A 17,446-nucleotide genomic window follows, 5' to 3' on the forward strand; every position below is an offset into this window, starting at 1 on the left:
GGAATTTTTTGAAGAAGGAGTGCATGAAAAATGCAATGGGCATATGAGCCTGCAAAAACAGACCCTTCTTTTTAATTACCTTTAAAAACCCCCAAAAGAATATAGTAAGAACCAGATTGTGTCCCTCCCTCCATCCCAAAAACACCACCACAAGTAAACAGCATCTAAATCCCCAGTTAATACTGGGGTGGGCCAAGCTGGAGGGATTGGGCAGTACTGAACTTGGGCTGGTTTTCACTGTTAAATTTAGATGTAGCAAGGGTTGATCTAACATGCAGGAGTCTAACAGCTGAAGAACTTGCAAGTTAAAAGAGAAGCAGCCTAGGAAGGCAACCCAGCACTGACATGTCTGCATCTCAAAGATATTAAACCTTGCAGTCTGATGAATATCAAGATATTACCTCCTTCAGCCCTGCACATCTTGCTTCACAACCACCACCCCCAGCTGCCTAAGCAAGGTGGCAGCATGCAAGAAAATCCACCCTCACCAACAGCCACAGGCAGCAGTGCTGCGAGCTGTCCACGCTGATCTGTTTTTTGGATGCAGGTTGTGATGGGCAAGGCATCACTCTTAGCACCAGGCCAGTTCTGTACCTGCTGGTTTAGGGTTAGCACAGGATAACATGACCTACAAAGTTCTCCTAGGATCTTCTGCTTTGCTCCGATGCATCTCCAAGTCACATCCTGCATGAACCAGTGACAGAAGCTGCTTGATGAGTTGAGGGGAGCCAGCTGATGTTGTGCTCTGTCCCTCAAGGGCTTCAGCTAAACACTGCAAGGACCTTGCAGAACAGAGACTGTGACAGACTGCTTGCCACTTGGGGAAGTTATATCTGCCAAGTGCTGCCATGCTGAAGGAGTACAGCATCCCTGCACAGGGCTGATGTTATGGCCAAGGAATCTAGCCCTGAAGTAAAATAGTTCATTTTAAAAGAGCCACTTCAAGAAATATGTTGGGAGGTTTACTCAGTGATCCTGAATAGGCAAGTTAAGCTAGATTTTCTCTTTAGACCCTAACAGCCCTACAGAGAAAGCTACAATGTTAAGCTTCCCAGAGAGATGCTCAAGTTCTGGGCACAGGAACAAAACATAGAATTAAGTCTCCCAGACAAGTAAGGCTCATCCTCTGCTGTGTCCCGTTCCCATACCCTGTAATCCCTTTATAGGATTTCCTTGGCTAAGAAGGGCAAGTAAAACCAGTCTCACCGCACAGTCAAGGTAGGAAGACATTTGGTACTCAACTAATCTCTCCAGAGTCCACTAGAGATGAGGATAAGCTCATCTAGAAAGCTATTCAAAGCACCTCATGTTTGTCTGTGCAACTTGAGGTTGTTTTTTTATTAAAAAAAAGCAGTTTTGCATCCAAGCCAGGCAGGTGAATATACTGAGGCAATTAACTGCAGGCAGTTTAGCACAGATGGTCCCCAAGAAACCACGCTAGCTGCACAGCAGGAGTCCATATTTAATGATGAACCAGGCAAAGCAGCCAGCCCCACTGAGGGCTGGGAGGCCAGCTGATCTCACTCAGCTCCTTGCACTTCTTCCACAGGTCAGCAAGGCACAGCCTCCCTGCAGAGGGTCAGAGTCTGTCCCTGGGGACTCCACTGTACACTTGCAGTGGTGTCCAACCTCACATCCAAGAGCCTGGGCTGGAGCTCCATAGGAAAGCACTCCCAAGCATCTCATCTGTGGCAGCACATAGGTATTTGAGTAAGCACTAGGTACTGAAATTCAGAAAGGATCAAAAAGAAAAACCAAACTTCCATACACCACTCCACCATGTGAGGGAGGTATCCACTAATTGCCATTAGAAAAAAGAAATATTAGAAAATTTAGAAAAAACAGTTGCAGCTCCAAAGTTTCCTCTGTACTTAATTGGAGCAGCAGCATCCCCAGGCAGAAAGCCTGTCCCCAAGTGGTATTTGTCCCATTTTACAGGACGTAGATTGGTGATGATCCCTGACACCAGAGAAAGTTCTGGCTCACTGCACTAAAGTCCAGGTTGTTATGAAGAGTTTTAGACCACAAAAAGCTGTGCCAGTTGTCAAAAAACACACAGCATGCCAAAGAGCACCACATACCTTGGATGACAGGTACCTGCAGAGCCTTGCCTCAGAGCCAAGAAACCCACAGGCTCCAGTTAGAGCCCTCATTTAGGAAAGCTGGTCCTAGCCACAGCCTGCACCTGCCCTCAAAGGGGCTGGGGGCATATTCAAGAGCAGAGGAAACAGGCCTGCAGCTGCATAAGAAAGCTTAGCAGGAATGCAAAAAAAGTTAGTCCTATGTATGAGAAGGCTTTTTTTTAAGGCTATGCAGAAAGCCTCATTAACAGGAGGACCAGTGTGCAGTTAAAACAGAAATCCTCTTATCTTCTAGTGCAGAAAACCAGGCTTCCACAGGAGATCCCAGAGGACTCAAACTGTTTAGCTTCCTGAATCACACAGCCCTGGCTAAGCAGGGACCTTATTTCCCAGCCCAAAGATCACATTTTCATCACACCTCCCTCCCCCCGTTGCCACCATCAGGGACACATCCCTGCATTGCTGGATGCAAGGAAGATTCATCAGGGCACAGAGCATGCGCTGTAACTCCTGGAAGGAGTCAAGGCAAGCCTGACAAAGGACAGGAGCTGCAGCATCTCACACATGCAGCGGGGAGGGCTCCCTGCTTCTGCTGCCCTCTAAACTTACCAGGAGTTAAAGTTATCGCTTCACATGGAGAAAAGATGCTGATTAGCTGTTGTCTGTGGCACCCTACCTCTATTCAGAGGAAAAATACCATCTGGCATGCCACCCCTGGAGGGCTGCCAACCTTTGCAGTAAAATATGAAGGCAGGAGAAGGTCAAGATAAAGGAAGGGGAGCAAAACAGGCAGAAAGATTAATCCCTGCCAGGTGGTGTCAGCCCAGACACTGGAGTGCAAAATTGTAGATGGATGAGCAAGCAGAGAAGAGTTTAAGTAGGAGAAAGAGCAAGAAGCACAAGTGAAGCAATTCCCTACAGGAAAGTTAAAAATGAGCTGAAGAAATATCAGGCCTGAGTTGCAGACAGGCTCCAGAGTAGAAATCACTTCGAAAACCTGCCTGTCAAATACCCATCAAGAAAGAATTTGCATCACTGAGTTCCAAGCACCTGAAGGCCAGCAGACAGGGAGCAGAGACTCCAAACCCAGCAGCAGGCAAAAGTAGTTTAAGAGAAGGGAGACCAAGGGGTGAGGTACAACTAGAGGAGCCAGGGGTGGTAGAACAGCTTAGCAGGCAGTGCCAAGATGGGAAAATATCTCAAAGGGGCTGCACTCTTTACCCCTCCTAGCACAGAGACATGAAGACCACAAATATTGTACCACTTGCTCTGGTATGGTGAACACAGGCAGCCATCTCCTGCTGAGCACCCCCATTTGGGGTGAGGGCTTCAGCAGCGTGGCAGGGCCTCTCCAACTGTCTGAACGTGTTTCTGTGACTGCCTGCCTGGTACAGAGATTCTGCACACACCAGCAGTTAGTGGTGCACAGACCCAGACCCCACTGCAGCTCCCCCTCCAAGGAAAAGCCCACCCCTCCCACCACAACCACCTGAATTTCAGACATCTTCCACAACACTGCTCACTGCTAGTCTCCTGTACCACCTGGAAAGGGGACAGGTTGTCCAACAACTTTATTAGGAACAGCAACATATGCACATAACCGTGTGCCAGACAGACCGACTGGGGAGCCCATGCTGTCAGGGGAAGCGTGCCTCCCCACACGAAGCCTCCTGCCTTTTCGGCTGGGGAACAACAGTACCTTCTGACTCCAGCCGGTCCAGCCCGTAGGTTACAGCCGTGCTGATCTTCCTCACAGCTGGAAGAGCTGTCCTCCTGACAGAAGAGGCCACTGATGCTGGAGTTACCAGGACCACGGTTCTGCTGGATGGTCCTTCTGTATATCCAGGCTGTGTAGCAGATGGCCCACCAGGAGCTGAAGCAGTCGTCTCGCTGGTGACCAGGATCACATCTGCAAAGTCTACATGGGACAAGAAGCAGCAGCATTTTGGCACAACACTATTAAAATCACCATTTAAGAACAAGCCCCTTAATGAAAGCTTCACAGCTCAAATACTTGCATCTTTTGATATGTGTAAGTGACTGTACTGTAATGAAAGCTTTTCCTCCAGGACAGCCAGCTCAGGAGGTTCCCCCTTAGTGAGGGCTCAGCTAGGAATTACTCCCATTGCTTTGAGGACTGCCAGACACCACCCCACAGCAGGGTCAGAGCACTGAGACACTGGGTGAGTTCTGAACCAGTGACAGATCTAGGTGTTTATTGCAAAGATAATCATAAATTCAGTTAATTCTTAAGTCCCAGAAGCAAATCAGTGGTAATTGCTGGAGGAGCCTTCTCTCCCTCTCTCCCCTGCAGAGCAACCCTACTGTAAGGGATACATTGCAAATGAATTTCTTCCTTTGATGCTCTGCACTATAAGAACTACCAGAAAAGTTGCCCAGCAGCTGTTCCACTGCAGTGGGACTACAACAGAATTGATCTCAGTCAGTTTTGTGCCAAGGGAACCCTTGCTACACTCCTGTCAGGGCTCCTACATGTACCTCTCAAGGTGACACCAAGCTAGTAGGCAGCAGCTGGAGGAATATAACTACTTAAATTATGTCTGTATGAGTTACATCAACCCTGAACACAACAGAATCAAGAACTCATTATTGCTCAGTGTGAGCTAGATCCTCACAAGAAAACCCCCTTATACCACTTCATATTCCAGCCTTAAACTTCTTTGCTCCTTTAGATTGAGCATCAAACCAGAAGTAATCCCTCCACAAATAGGAGCTGGCTTAAATGATTAAGGCTAAAAGTCAACTTGTTAGCAAGAATAGATGTGGAGGTTTTGCTTGGTATTTCTAAGATCTCTACTTCACTGTTATTTGGAGCAAAAATTCTGCTCTGCTGGTGTATATCAACATGATGGATCTGCACAGTCAAAACTCAGCAGCAGCCCAAGGCTAGATGCAGCCTGTAGAAAGCTAGGAAAAAAGCAAGTTTGAGTCTGGATGCTGTGTGTTAAGATTTCAGTGTCTAAGCATCGATACTGATTCCAGATGTAGTGTTGTGTCTTGTGGGGGAAACAAGCCTGCAGAGCAGGAAGCAGAACCCTACCTTCCACATCAGGAGGCTTTGCTGTGGAGCTGCCAGCTGCTGTCAGCATCTGGGTGGCACCAGGAGCAGTTGGCATCTGGGTGTCCTCCCCACTGGTTTCCTGGGGCAGGCTTGCAGCTCCTGTTCCCTGGGGAGCAGCGGGTGCCAGCGTCACAGCCAAAGCAGCATCAGCCTCCTGGGCAGCAGTTGTCACCTCCTGAGTAGCACCTACAGCAAGAACAAGCATCAGCACCAGCTCATAGGACAGCTGCTGGTTTGTGATCAGGCAGCAACAGAATTAACACTTGAAGGATCAACCCCACACATTAGCATTTACCAAGCCATGGTGCAAGCAGCAGGTGCAGCTGTTTTACAGTGTAGAAACAGAAGAGACCCCCTGTATAACAGAAGGGAAAGCAGCAGAATATGTCCACTTGGTTAGCCAGCCCTTAGGGACAAGTGGACCTACTGTTGAATACAGCACCACAGGCCCATGGTGAAACACCCCTCAAAGCAAGCAAGGCTGCCAGAAGGGTACTTTTGGTGGCCAGTTCTTAGAGCTAAACTCCAGCTTTGTAGAAGGGTTTATTTTCACTACACAAGTCTTATTGATAACTGCTGTTTCCCCAACACCTGGGAATAGCACAGGGGAACCTGCTGACAAGTCAAGTGGTGATAAATTAATCTAGAAATTAATTGGTCTATTTTCAGCACCAGCATGCAATTAGTTTTCCATCTTTTACAGCAAGAGCTATATTTGCTGGATGCAGCAAGGGGAAGTTTGCCCTTGCCCTTCCCTTTGCCCCCGCAACCAAAAAGGCAAGATTAGAAGTGTCTAGCAATTAAAATAGAGTCCTAAGCCACAGCTCACATCCCTCACCAGCCTAGAAATATGTTGCTGCCCCACAACTGCCCAAACATTTTCCCCAGCATTTTAAACACAAGTGGAAGTGTTGTCAGTGGGCTGAAGGTGCCATGTATGTAGGTAGGGCAGCACAAGCACTGTAGGGTCAGAGCCTGGCCACAGCTTTGCTCTAGGGCAAGGAGACAACCAGGAACTTCAGACACATCTTTCATCCCCAGCTACCACAGCCTTTTGAGGCCCAGCTTGCCTGTTTGGTGCTAAAGCTGTCCTCTCAGCTTGAGGAGGAGAGCAGGCAGCTCAGAGCAGTGGCTTCACATCGCTCGGGGCAGTGTAGCACCCAAGTGACCATGCCAGCCTGTGCTCTGGGTACAGAAACACCCTACAGCAGGAGTAGGCAATGGATGCAAGTTACCCATTCAAGCTGTTACCACCAAACAGAAGTTCACAGCCTTTCCCCTAAAGGCATGTCCCACCTCTGCTGCAAGTAGGAAGATCACACCTTTCTTTGCTTTTATCTCGATGAAAGGAAGCACAGACTCACAGGAGCATCCCTCCTAAACCTACACTTAGAAGCAAGTGCCTGTTAACAAGCAGGTTTTTACCTTTCATTGAGCTTTCCAGAGTAGAAGAGAGATCAGATGCGTCTGTCATCACAACAGCCTCTGGCTGCGATGGAGGGATGCTCTTCTCCTCTGCTGTGACCACATTTATGTTTTCCAGAGAGTTCAGACCAGCAGTATCTACACCTGGCAAGTCCACTGTGAGGGGAACATAGCTGCTGGCTGTGGAAGTGACCAGCTCACCATCCCCATGCACTGCTGGAGCTGTGCAATTGCTCTCCTTGGCAAGCCCTGGAGTTGGTGGGGCAGATGCTGGGGATGGCACCACTCTCACCACATCCTCCTCCTCCTCACTTCCCAGGGGGGTTTGGGATGCTTCCATTGCCACTCGGTCCTCTCCCACCTCCTCATACTGCATGCTTCCCCCTTGACTTATATTCCCCGGTTTTGTGTCATCCCAGTCAGGCAGCACGGAGCTGGTAGGGTGGCTGGTGATGGTGCTAGCTGTGGTGGGCAGCTCTCCTTGCCCAGCACCCACATCTGCCTCCAGATGTGGAGAGGCCTCAGTGGTCACAAGCGGGTGGCTCGCAGCAGTGGTTCCTCGTGCAGACAGCAGCCTCAGAGTGCTCCCTGTGGTTACTTTTAGTGTTCCCACCTCAGAGCTTGCACTTGAGGCCTGTGGGGTTGGGATGAGGTGGTCACTCACCATCTCCAGGCTGGGAGTGCTGGGGTGCAGCGTGGGCACCTGCTCGCTGTGGGGTTGGGGTGCAGCTGAGGGGTGCAGGCTGCTCTCTGCTGTCCCCTCCTCTGCTGCTGTCACAGAAAGGGGGTTTGCCAAGAGACTGGCAGAGCCCTGCCCTACCTCACAGTCCTCTGTGGTAGCCTTGCTGATGGGGCCACTGACAGATTCCTCCTGGACAGAGGGGTTCAGCGTGGTCACAGCTGTGGTCAGCATGGCCTTGAACTCTCCGCTTTCATCCAGCTCCGATTTTGTAGGGCTGAGCTCCTTCTCTTCCTCAGCAGCCACTGCCCCAGCAGGGGTGCTAACACCCAGGCTCTGGCTGCCAAGGAAGACATGGCTTGGGCTTACAGGCTGCATTTCTCCTCCTGCAGTGAAGGCTTCATCTAAGGGCATCCCAGATGGCTTTGCTGACACTCCTGACGGCTCTTCAGAGGCAGTTTGCTCAGAAGGGCCCAGGTTATTTAAGTTTGGCATGCTTGTCCATTCGTCTTCTACCCCATTCCCTGCCCACAGGCCATGCTGGACCTTTGTCACATCGCTCTCCTCTGGGAGCGGAGAGGCAAGGCATGGTGGCCTGGAGGACAGGAGCAAGATGCAGCAGGTGACCACACAGATGTTAAATCCTATTGATCTACTCATCGCTGAACAGATGTGTGTGCAGAAGTCCACAAGGCTGACAAGTCCAAAAAGCAAGACCTAGAAAGGGGAGAAAAGAAACCCAGATTACACATGTTCATGTTTGAAAAATCATCTGGTTACTCAGGGCATGGGGTCAATAGAAGGTTATGGAAGTCCGTGGCCAGTTCTGTGCAGATCCCTCCCACACATTCCAATCGATGGATCCCCATGTCTCATTTTATTCTTCCTAACCCTACCAATTCTAATACCTTCCTAATTCTACCAATTCAAGGTCTTAAGTAGACAAAACCAAAATCTCAAATTGAGGATCCAGACCTTGCCAAGCTCTTGCCCCCATGGAATGCTATGGTCCACCCAGCAGGCATCAGACTTGCAAGTAACCATTGATGATGTTTGTCCTTCACCAAGTCTAGAAAGGAGATGTGAGGCTTGTCAGGGCTGACCTGTTATGGAAAATCCTGCCTGTAAGAACTACTCTTCCCTTCAAGCTGCAGGGGGATAAGGGATATTAGTGAGGAAAAGCTGTGGCTGTCAAAACACCCCCGGTCCTCATGGAACTAGGCAAAGGTTACCTTTGCTCATGGACACCAGGATGAGTCATCTTCCCCAGCTTGCTATACTCCTCCACACCCAAAATCAGGGTAAATATTACCCAAAATGTAGGTAAATATTATTTACATTTGTACACACAGTGCCATAGCAAGCTGCTTTGTTACACAAGGGTGCATCATCCCTCCATACCCTGTCACACAACCTGGTGATGCTGTGCAAGAGGCAGCCTCTGCCACAGGGTGAAGGACTTCAGAAATACCACGTTTGTGCTAATGCATCTGACACAAAGACCCGGAGTCCTGCTGTTCATGTATATTTGTTTCTTCTTGTGGAAGGAGTTATTGTATGTATCCAATCAGCTAGACACAACCAGGATACTAGAAAGCTTATAATAATAGGTCACTCAGCTCTTTGTTCATTTCCATCAGGAAGTGTACTTCTTACTCCACACAGATTCCCCCAGCTGAAGGCCCCCACAAGGGCTATGCACCTTACAATCCATACACCTGGCTGTAGCACATGCAATAACCTCAGCATTACCAGCCAAAACAGCTCATTGGAGTCAACTACTGCATACTTTATTATCTGATTGAGCCTCCTAGGCAGAGACATTTTTCCCCCCACTCTCCTCACAGCCCTGTTCATCAGGGGTTGGAGCTGCTGGAGTAATTTGTTGTCAGAGGCCACACACATGCACCAGGTGCTCAGGCTCCAAGCAGAAGTCACCAAGAAGCTGTCCACCAGCAACAGCACAGATGCCTCCTGCTTTTTCAGCAGCTCTTTTCCCCAGAGAATGGGTGGCCACCCATCCATCTCCTCCACCCTGAGGGGAATATAGTTGAAAACTGATAGTATTCAGCAATTCTTCCATGTTAGTCCTTTACATGCTTTCATAATTCAAAAGAACTCAGAATATATTCTGCAAATGAGTAGTGCTCAGTAACATGCATCAGCCTCACTGTATGAATTTAAGTGATATTCACCTCACACCCCTTTAGCAAGTGACAGCTGAGATCAGACACTGAAATATCAAGGGGTGTTTTTTTTTTTTTACCCACTACATGGATAGCGCTCAGTACAAGCTTGACAGCACAGTTCCTGGGGAACTTCAGACAGCCTCATGCAGCTTCTCCCAGGCTGAAAAGCACTGCATTTGTAGAAGGGAGAGATAGCAGTGGAAAGTTATTTGCTCAGGAAATCCACAACATCTAGATCTAAGCTAACCTAGACCTCTGCACTCAATAAGATCCAGAGACCGTGGCACAGAGCTTGCTGCAGGATAATGGCACAAGTTCATGCTTCAAAGAAGATTAGTCAGAGCTTAAGATCTACTTAACTTTAGGAAGAGGCTGGATTACAGTGTATGAACAGTAGTGACCTAGCTATCTACTTAAACAGAGTTTAACACCTTGCTGTAGTACTCCCACTTGATACAAGTGATCCAGGATTTAGCAGCTGAACAGAGGTGTTCAGCAGCCTGTTACCCAAGCTGTTGGACTACACATTTCTCCTCCTGTCTGGCTGTACGATCAGCCTGCTCTAACCAAGAGAAAGCAAGCTGGAGCATGCTGCTTTGACCCAGCACCTCTGCTATCGTGGGCTTAAGGTATTTTATTTCTAGCTTGAAGCTGGGGATAACCCAGTATTTCATGCTGCAGGAGCTCTTTATCCCCAGATTTCACCTGGCATTCTCCAAGCTAAAGCCCTAGAGGACAGCTATCAAGCAGTGGTCAGGCTCTGGGGAAAACTAATCTTCACTCCAAGTAGGAAGCACACCCAGGGGGCAGGAGACACCAACCAGCTACTTCCCTGCACAAAGCATATCCCAGGAGATGCCATCCCCCTGTCTGCAGAGGCAGCACAGCTGCAGAGAGCCAAGCAGCTTCACCTTTAGCACAGAAAATTCTTTTTTAACTCCTGGTGAGCTGGAAAGAAGCACAAAGGGCTGCTAGGCTAAAAAAAAGCGCTGGAACTGGAGGGCATCTTTCAGAGATGCTCAGACAAAGAACTGCCTGCTATTGTTGGCTAGTCACCAAGCTGGGGGACAATAAATACAAATGCTTCACATGGTGACAAGCCTCACAGACCCAGCTAGATCTTCCTGAAGCAGGCTGCTTCCTTTCTCCATACAATTAGCCTTAGCAGTAGCTATTAAACCATCAACTCCCCTCCATCAAGTTTAGAGACCCATTTGTAGAGTCAGCCCTCAGGAAGCCTGACACAAGTGAGCTCAGGACGAACCCCAACCTGTTATTATCACTCCAAAAGCAGGCTTGAAGGGGACAAGCACAGATTCATCTAGTTCAATAGCTGCTCCTGACATAGAGCAGCAATCCATGAATGCACACTGCAATGGATTAAACTTCCCTCTCCACCCAGCTGCATGCAGCCATTCCCTTGGACAGTTTTCCGCAGTTTTGCCCAGTTTACTTGATGTAACACCCAAGAAAACCATTTGCTGTTATTTTCTGCTGTCAGGAAAATATAGCCAGAACTTGCCAAATTGTTGAACCAGCAAGAGAAGAGGATCAGCCTTTTAAGTCACTTGAATTAATAACCCTGTTCTAGCAATCCTTCTCCCACACAGAGAGAACACTTGTACTCCAAAGCTGAAGAGGCTGCATACATCACATAGCAGAGCACAGAAGATTAACAGGTCAGCTCCAGACACATCACTGCCCAGCCTGTGCAGAACACAGCCTTTTGCACCTCCAGTACACGCTTGGATATGCCAGCTTTGACCAGTTGAACAGTCGTAAGCATGCTTTGCCCTGCAATTCTTCCACCAATTGGTATGGGAAATTGGACAGAAACACTGCAAATCTTTTAATGCAAAGATTTAGCCAAAGTGTCCAAGTCAAGTAACCACCAGCAATCGAGTGGTATGTTACTGGAGTGCTAATGTATGCTATCCAAGCCTTACTGCTTGTGCTGAATGCAAAAGCCAGCAGATAAATGATCCAACACCGCAGAGCTCCAACTCCTACTTTTGAGCACAAGCTGAGAAAAATGCCTTCATTTCCTCTTACATTGTCCTCATCCAGTTGAATCAAGTGAATTGCAGACCGGTGCTCTTAGAGCACATACTTCAGATAAACAGACCTCAGCCACCTCCAGCAGCTCACCACAAAACCCCAGCAATAACCACCCCGTGCCAGCCACTAACACAGCCCAAGCTGGGTGAGCAAAAACCACAGGCACAACTGTGTATCACTCAGAAGGGCACACATCTTCCTCTAGCTTTGAGGACACATTGCTATAAGCAAAGAATTGAGATTATTCAGTACAGCCAGCTTGCTGCCAGCCCTAGCGAGGCACCTTAATACATAATACATTACCTCCACTCGGAGCATTTGTGTTCCAGCGGCAGCTCTTTGAGAAGTGAGAGACATGGTTCAGGCATTATTCCCCCCGGCCATTAAGCGATGGCTTTGTTCAGAAGGGCACAGACCACCTATGTCAGTCCCTGCTTGGATTTGAGAGCAAAAAGCTGTGCACTTCTTCAGGGCTTCTGACCCGCGCCAGGTCCCCAGCACCGCACAAGTCAGAGGTGTGCGGAATTGCTGAGCGATTAAAAGGACCTGGAGGAGGGCTGTTTTAAGAGGAAGCCCAAAGGGTGGAACAGTTTTCAAACAGCAAAGGCACGGAGATGTCATTCTCCGGATTCACCGGGCACAGGGAGGTAGCACTGGGGTTCCGACAAGCAAGAAACACTCGGAGATTTCAGTGCCCAGCGAGCCCACACAATAGACCGCAACTCTCTGCAGGTGAGGATTTTAAACACCAAGTAAACCTCATCAGGCCATTTTTAGGGCTGATCTAGCTTTTTGGTGAGGGAACAGGGTTCAGGGTGGCTCAAGCCCCGATGCCACCCAGCACAGCCGCTCGCTGCGGCCCCGTCCCATTGTCCTCGCCATAACCGCAGGGCAGCGCAGAGCCCCCCGCCCCAGCTGCCCCCCACCGGGGCTCCCTGGAGACCCCCCGAGCAGCCCCAAGAGCACAGCAGGGGGGTACACACCCCCCCACAACGACGACTGAACCACCCCCGAGCCCCAATTTGGGTTTTCCATAGAGGGGTGCTGCTGCCCCCCCCCCCCCCCAACAAAACGGGTGCAAGACAACGCCAATCAATTAAAATAATTAAAATGAATGAACACAGTGAACCTCCCACCCCCTCCCCTAGAACAAAGGGGGTTTTGTTTATTTTTTTTTTAGCCACCCTCCATCACCCTCCCACCCCAAAAATCACAGCCACCCCCCTCCACAATGTCCCGGGGCTCACCGGAGCAGCTCCGCCCGGCCCCCCGGCTCCTGGCCGCGCTCCCCCGCAGCATCCCGGGGCCGCACGGGGCCGGGGCGGGGCGGCCGCGACACCGCCCCCGCTTGGGGAGGAGGAGGAGGATGGAAGGAGGGATGGATGGAGGCAGGGAGGGAGGGATGGATGCAGGCAGGCCCGGCCCTGCCAGCACCGAGCCGCGCAGCCGTCGTGCTGAAGCCCGGGGGGGGTCCCCAGCCCCTTCCCCAAAGGGCAGCTGCACCCCGCCCGGAGTGAGGGCTGGAGGAAATAAGGGGGAAAAATAGGAAATTTTTTGCTCAGAAAATGGGGAGCAACTGGGAGAGGCTGCCCAGAGAGGTTGGGGATGCTCCAGCCCTGGGTAGCATCCCTTCCCCCTGGTTGGAACTAGATATTTGTGATTTTTAAGGTCCCTTCCAGCTTAAGGCATTCTATGACTGCTTTGGGAAATCAAAATCTTAGAGTCAAAATCAAAAATTATTTAGGGCTTGCAACACAAGACCGTGTCTTAAGGCTGCCTGCACCCCTTCAGGCTGCTTGAGGGAGGTCACCCACTGCCCACCTGCTATTCACTCCTTGCTGAAGGGAGTTCGCATCCAGCCCAGTGCTCAACACCATACACAAACCAAGCACTGGCTTGATTTCCAACTCCTCTACAAGAGCCAGGGTCCAAACCCAACCAGGCAGGTGCCCTCTCTTTGCAGGAGGCTTGCAAGAAAACCTAAAAGCAAGGCCTGCAGTGCTGTTAGCAGTTTTCCACCCATTAGAGATGCTCCTCCACTATCTTCAGCGTCAGAGGTCACCTTCCCCTAACACTCTCTCTGCAGAGTGGTTTTTTTTTTTTTTTTAAAGAAAACAATACCTCACCTATACACATATTAGAAAGGGCTTGTTTCATTTTTTGTTGTTGTTTTGAACACCTATTTGGCTAGGGAGGAAAAACAAAACAATTTTACTCCTGCTTTCTTCTTCCCAGATGTTTTTTCCACAGGGATCCCTGCAGCCGAACCATCATCAGAAATAGAAAACCTTTACACCACCAGCTCCCAAGGTACACACCCTCTCTTCATCAAATAGCAGAGAATTACTGCAACTAACAATTTCATACCTTGTCTCCAAAAAATGAAGAAAGCAGCTTCTCCCCTTCCCCTCAGCTAAGCATCAGGGCACCACAAGAACCCAGGTTCACTCCCAGGATTTTATATGCTCCTGGGCAATGAGTCATTGGAAGCGGTGCTGCAGCAGGTGCAAACCCTTCTCGTTGGGCAGGGACAGGTGAGGAGAGACGAAAAATAATCTTCCAGAGGAGGAAAGGGCTGGGGCAGAGAGGCTGGGGGGGGGGGGGGGGGGATAGCTAGGAGGGAATAAAGAAATAATGCAGGAGATGACAAGGAAAGTCAAAATCTTGACTTTGCTATGAACATGAAGCAAATGAGCAAATTCTTCTGTGCTTCCACTCATAATAATCTATAAAATGAGGCTTCATTTTTCAGGTGGGAGTGAGATTTCACCTGCTTGCACCTGCCAAACACTTGGCTTTCCAAATAAATAACTGATGAAGGAAAACTGAGCTATTCCTCACCAATAAATGCTCTGTTTTTGTTTGTTTGACAGTTGTTTTTTCCTCTTTGTTGTGCTCCTGAAACTACCATTTATATCAGTGGTTTCTTCTCTTTGCTACACTCCCCCAGTGCTTTACCTATCTAATTTTACACAGTGTTTTCTACTGGAATTCAACCAAACTGGAAGCAACCCAATTCATTTTGCTAAGCATTCTGCATCCAGTATTTAAACTTTAAGAGACAGATTTGTTGTAGGTCAGGGCAATTTCTTTCAGAGTAATATTGCTAACCTCTGCATAAGTTGAAAATAAAGTGTAAAAATGCCTGGATCAGCAGTAAAGGCAGCCATTGCAAAAAGGCATCAAAAGGAACTCCAGAGCTCGGTTTGGTGGAGTAAACGGTCACACAAAGTGATTGGAACAGTCACTTCTGGCTTTCCAGCTATGAATTGTAAAATCTGGAAAGCTATTCATGAATTAATATTTCTAGTGCTGCAAAATCTTTCATTAAAAAAAAAAAAAAAAAAAAAAAAAAGGATAAGTTTTGCATTCTTGTGGCCATTTTAAACACCATTCAACACCAGATTAGGGACCCAAAACTTTCTGCAGGTTTATCTTCATTCTCCTCATCTCCTTTTGGCTGATGGCTCTGCTTCAGCATAGGGGATGGCTCAGACACGGAGGGGGCACCAGCTCTGGAGTTACCCGTGTAGCAAGACCTTACAGCAAGCTGAAATCAATGAGGGCTTCTTTTAAAATGCAGCAGTGCGTGTTGTGGTGGTTCAGGGATTGATCACAGGCAGCTCAGTCACCCGTGTACGGGGAGGGGGAGATGCCCCTCGCAGACAGCAGAGCCGCTGGCAAGGAGGCCACCAGGCTGTAGCCAGAGACTTGGCTTCAGTAGGTACAAAATTCACCCTTGGTGTGAACCTGTAAGTGCAAATGAGGGGTTTATATTCAACCAGTTCCACTTTTCTTCTAACCTTTAAAGTTATGGGGGCAATTTTAAAATTGTAAAGCATGTGTAGCTGATGCTCTGCTGTTCTCTAAAGTTCTTACCAGACTGGAGAGGTTTTTGCTTTCCCCTCGTCATTTCTCTGGGTAACCAACTCTGCACCCAGACCGTCACTGTGTACTGCCAAGGTTAAATATGTCACTGATAAACACTGTAACCAAAATAGCTGTTTTTCCCCCATCTGAAATTGCAAATTCCCCATACACTGCAAGTTTTTCTACCCCGCATAACCTGCCAAAATCATGTGTTTCTGCACGATCAACAAAAATTCTGCAGACTGAAACGTGATGGAAGGATGCACGATGGAACAGGCAGACTTCAGCTCAGAAATCAAGGAAGAGCACTGCTTTGTTATTCATTTCTATGGTTTATTAATTGGAAATGCTGTTTTTTAGCTCAGCTCAGTATGCTGCAGAGCATATATGCAACCAAGCAAAACCCACCCAACTTCACAGCAAGTTAAGAAATTTCCATTCCTTCCCCTTCTTACCAGTGCTCTGGTTAGAGGCACTTCAGTTCCAGCCTCTATTTATTGGTCTCACCCTTGAAAGATTTCCCACAGGCTCAGGTGAAATTCAGAGGGATGGAAGCTGTTTTGTTCTTCCATGCGGGTAGCACAGCTATAAAAATAGCAAGGGACTCCTGTCCCATCCCTGGCTCTGAATTGTTAGATGACTTTCAAAACTCACCTTTGTTGCTCTCTGCCTTCATTTCTCCTTCTGTAAAATGGAAATGGCAATACGTAGTTTTTGTCAGAGTCCCCTGTAAGATCTGCATGGTATTATAATAGCAACCCCTGCTGTAGGAAGCAATAACACAATGCAGCAGATTTCTTCAGAAGATGGCATCCCTGTTGCAGCCTTATTGCTCAGCCCCAGAAGTACAAATAACATGTCCTAGTTAACAGACTGGGTCACCTCAAAATTTACATGAAGGCACATTTTGTATGTGTATGTACAACATGAACCGAAACATCATTTGTCCTGACAGCAGCTTACCGCATCTTACAACGCAGCTCCTGACATCTGTGGTGAGACTCTGTCAGGTATCCTAAGTATGTCAGGACATGCCACAGAAGGTAAAGGCAATTTTAAAATAGTTAACACTAATTTCTCTGCTGAACAATGTTCCCAAATTGAATATTGGGGACATTCAGCACACAAAGCAGCGCACACCTCCGTCTGTATTTCTACTTCACCATCCACCTTTATATCAGCTGGCAGCACCTGTTTAAGGGGACCTACTCTGCCCATTAAACAGGAGTCACTGGAGCAGCGCAACAGTGAGTCTAAATCAGGCTGGTGTGAAAATGAGAACAGTATCCACATCTTACAGGCAGGGAACTATGTGTAAAACAAGCCCACTTTGAAAAACATGAGGAAGTTTATGGCCCATCAATGGTTCTATTAGAAATGTGATCATCTTACAGATGAACAGATTTTATTATTATTATTATTTATTTTTTTTTTTATTTTTTTTTTTTTACCTCAAACTGCAAACCCAGTAAATGTGATCTGCAATCAGAACTGAATCAACAGGATCCCCTTGGATCCCTTTCTTCCACATTCATCACCACTGGCACTAACAAAAGCTGTGCAAGGCCAAGCGATGCCAGAGCAGCCCCACTGCTGACTGTAATTTTTAGCAATCTGTCCTACAGGAAGGCTCAGGATCCAGCTTCTGCTTTCCCAGCTCTTGCGATTCTGCAGTGCTCAGAGAGCAGGAAAGCCATAAAAAACTTATTTTTGTCACTAAAGTCAGCAGATGTGACTTGGAGCACACACAGCCATCAGATCTGCTGAGTAGGAGAGTGCCATTTTTACCCAGTCACTTTTAAGGGCAGAACCACGATTTTGCTGACTTGTCCAAGGTCGCTGGAATCAGTCTCAGTTGCTCTGGGAATACAGCCCAGGAGGACCAGTGCTCGTGGCCATAACTGAATGTTGTACAACCCTCACTCTTCTCCATACCCTTTAACAAAATCAATGCAGTTAGTGCACTGCCTGTTACAATTTTCCCAGAAATAAAGTGCTGAAGAAGCCGTCCCCATGCATATTGGAGCCTCAGCTAAAACGTGAACCATCTGTCAATTCCCTG

The 17,446-nt window shown here is 48.2% G+C and overlaps 1 protein-coding gene across 1 annotated transcript in view; it reads right to left on the reverse strand.

Annotated features, from left to right (window-relative positions):
• Window positions 1–7,927, reverse strand: part of ARMH4 (armadillo like helical domain containing 4) — a gene marked incomplete at both ends in the record, with an annotated part of 46,563 nt that extends 38,636 nt beyond the window's left edge. Inside the window, 3 exons of the mRNA XM_082760828.1 lie at window positions 3,781–3,999; window positions 5,143–5,349; window positions 6,589–7,927. Coding sequence (XP_082616954.1) covers window positions 3,781–3,999; window positions 5,143–5,349; window positions 6,589–7,927 — 1,765 coding nt within the window. The remainder of the gene's footprint in view (window positions 1–3,780; window positions 4,000–5,142; window positions 5,350–6,588) is intronic.
• Between the last annotated feature and the right edge of the window lie 9,519 nt (window positions 7,928–17,446).

This window comes from Aythya marila (genome assembly GCF_965140915.1).
Source record: "Aythya marila genome assembly, chromosome: 5".
Lineage (NCBI taxonomy): Eukaryota > Metazoa > Chordata > Aves > Anseriformes > Anatidae > Aythya > Aythya marila.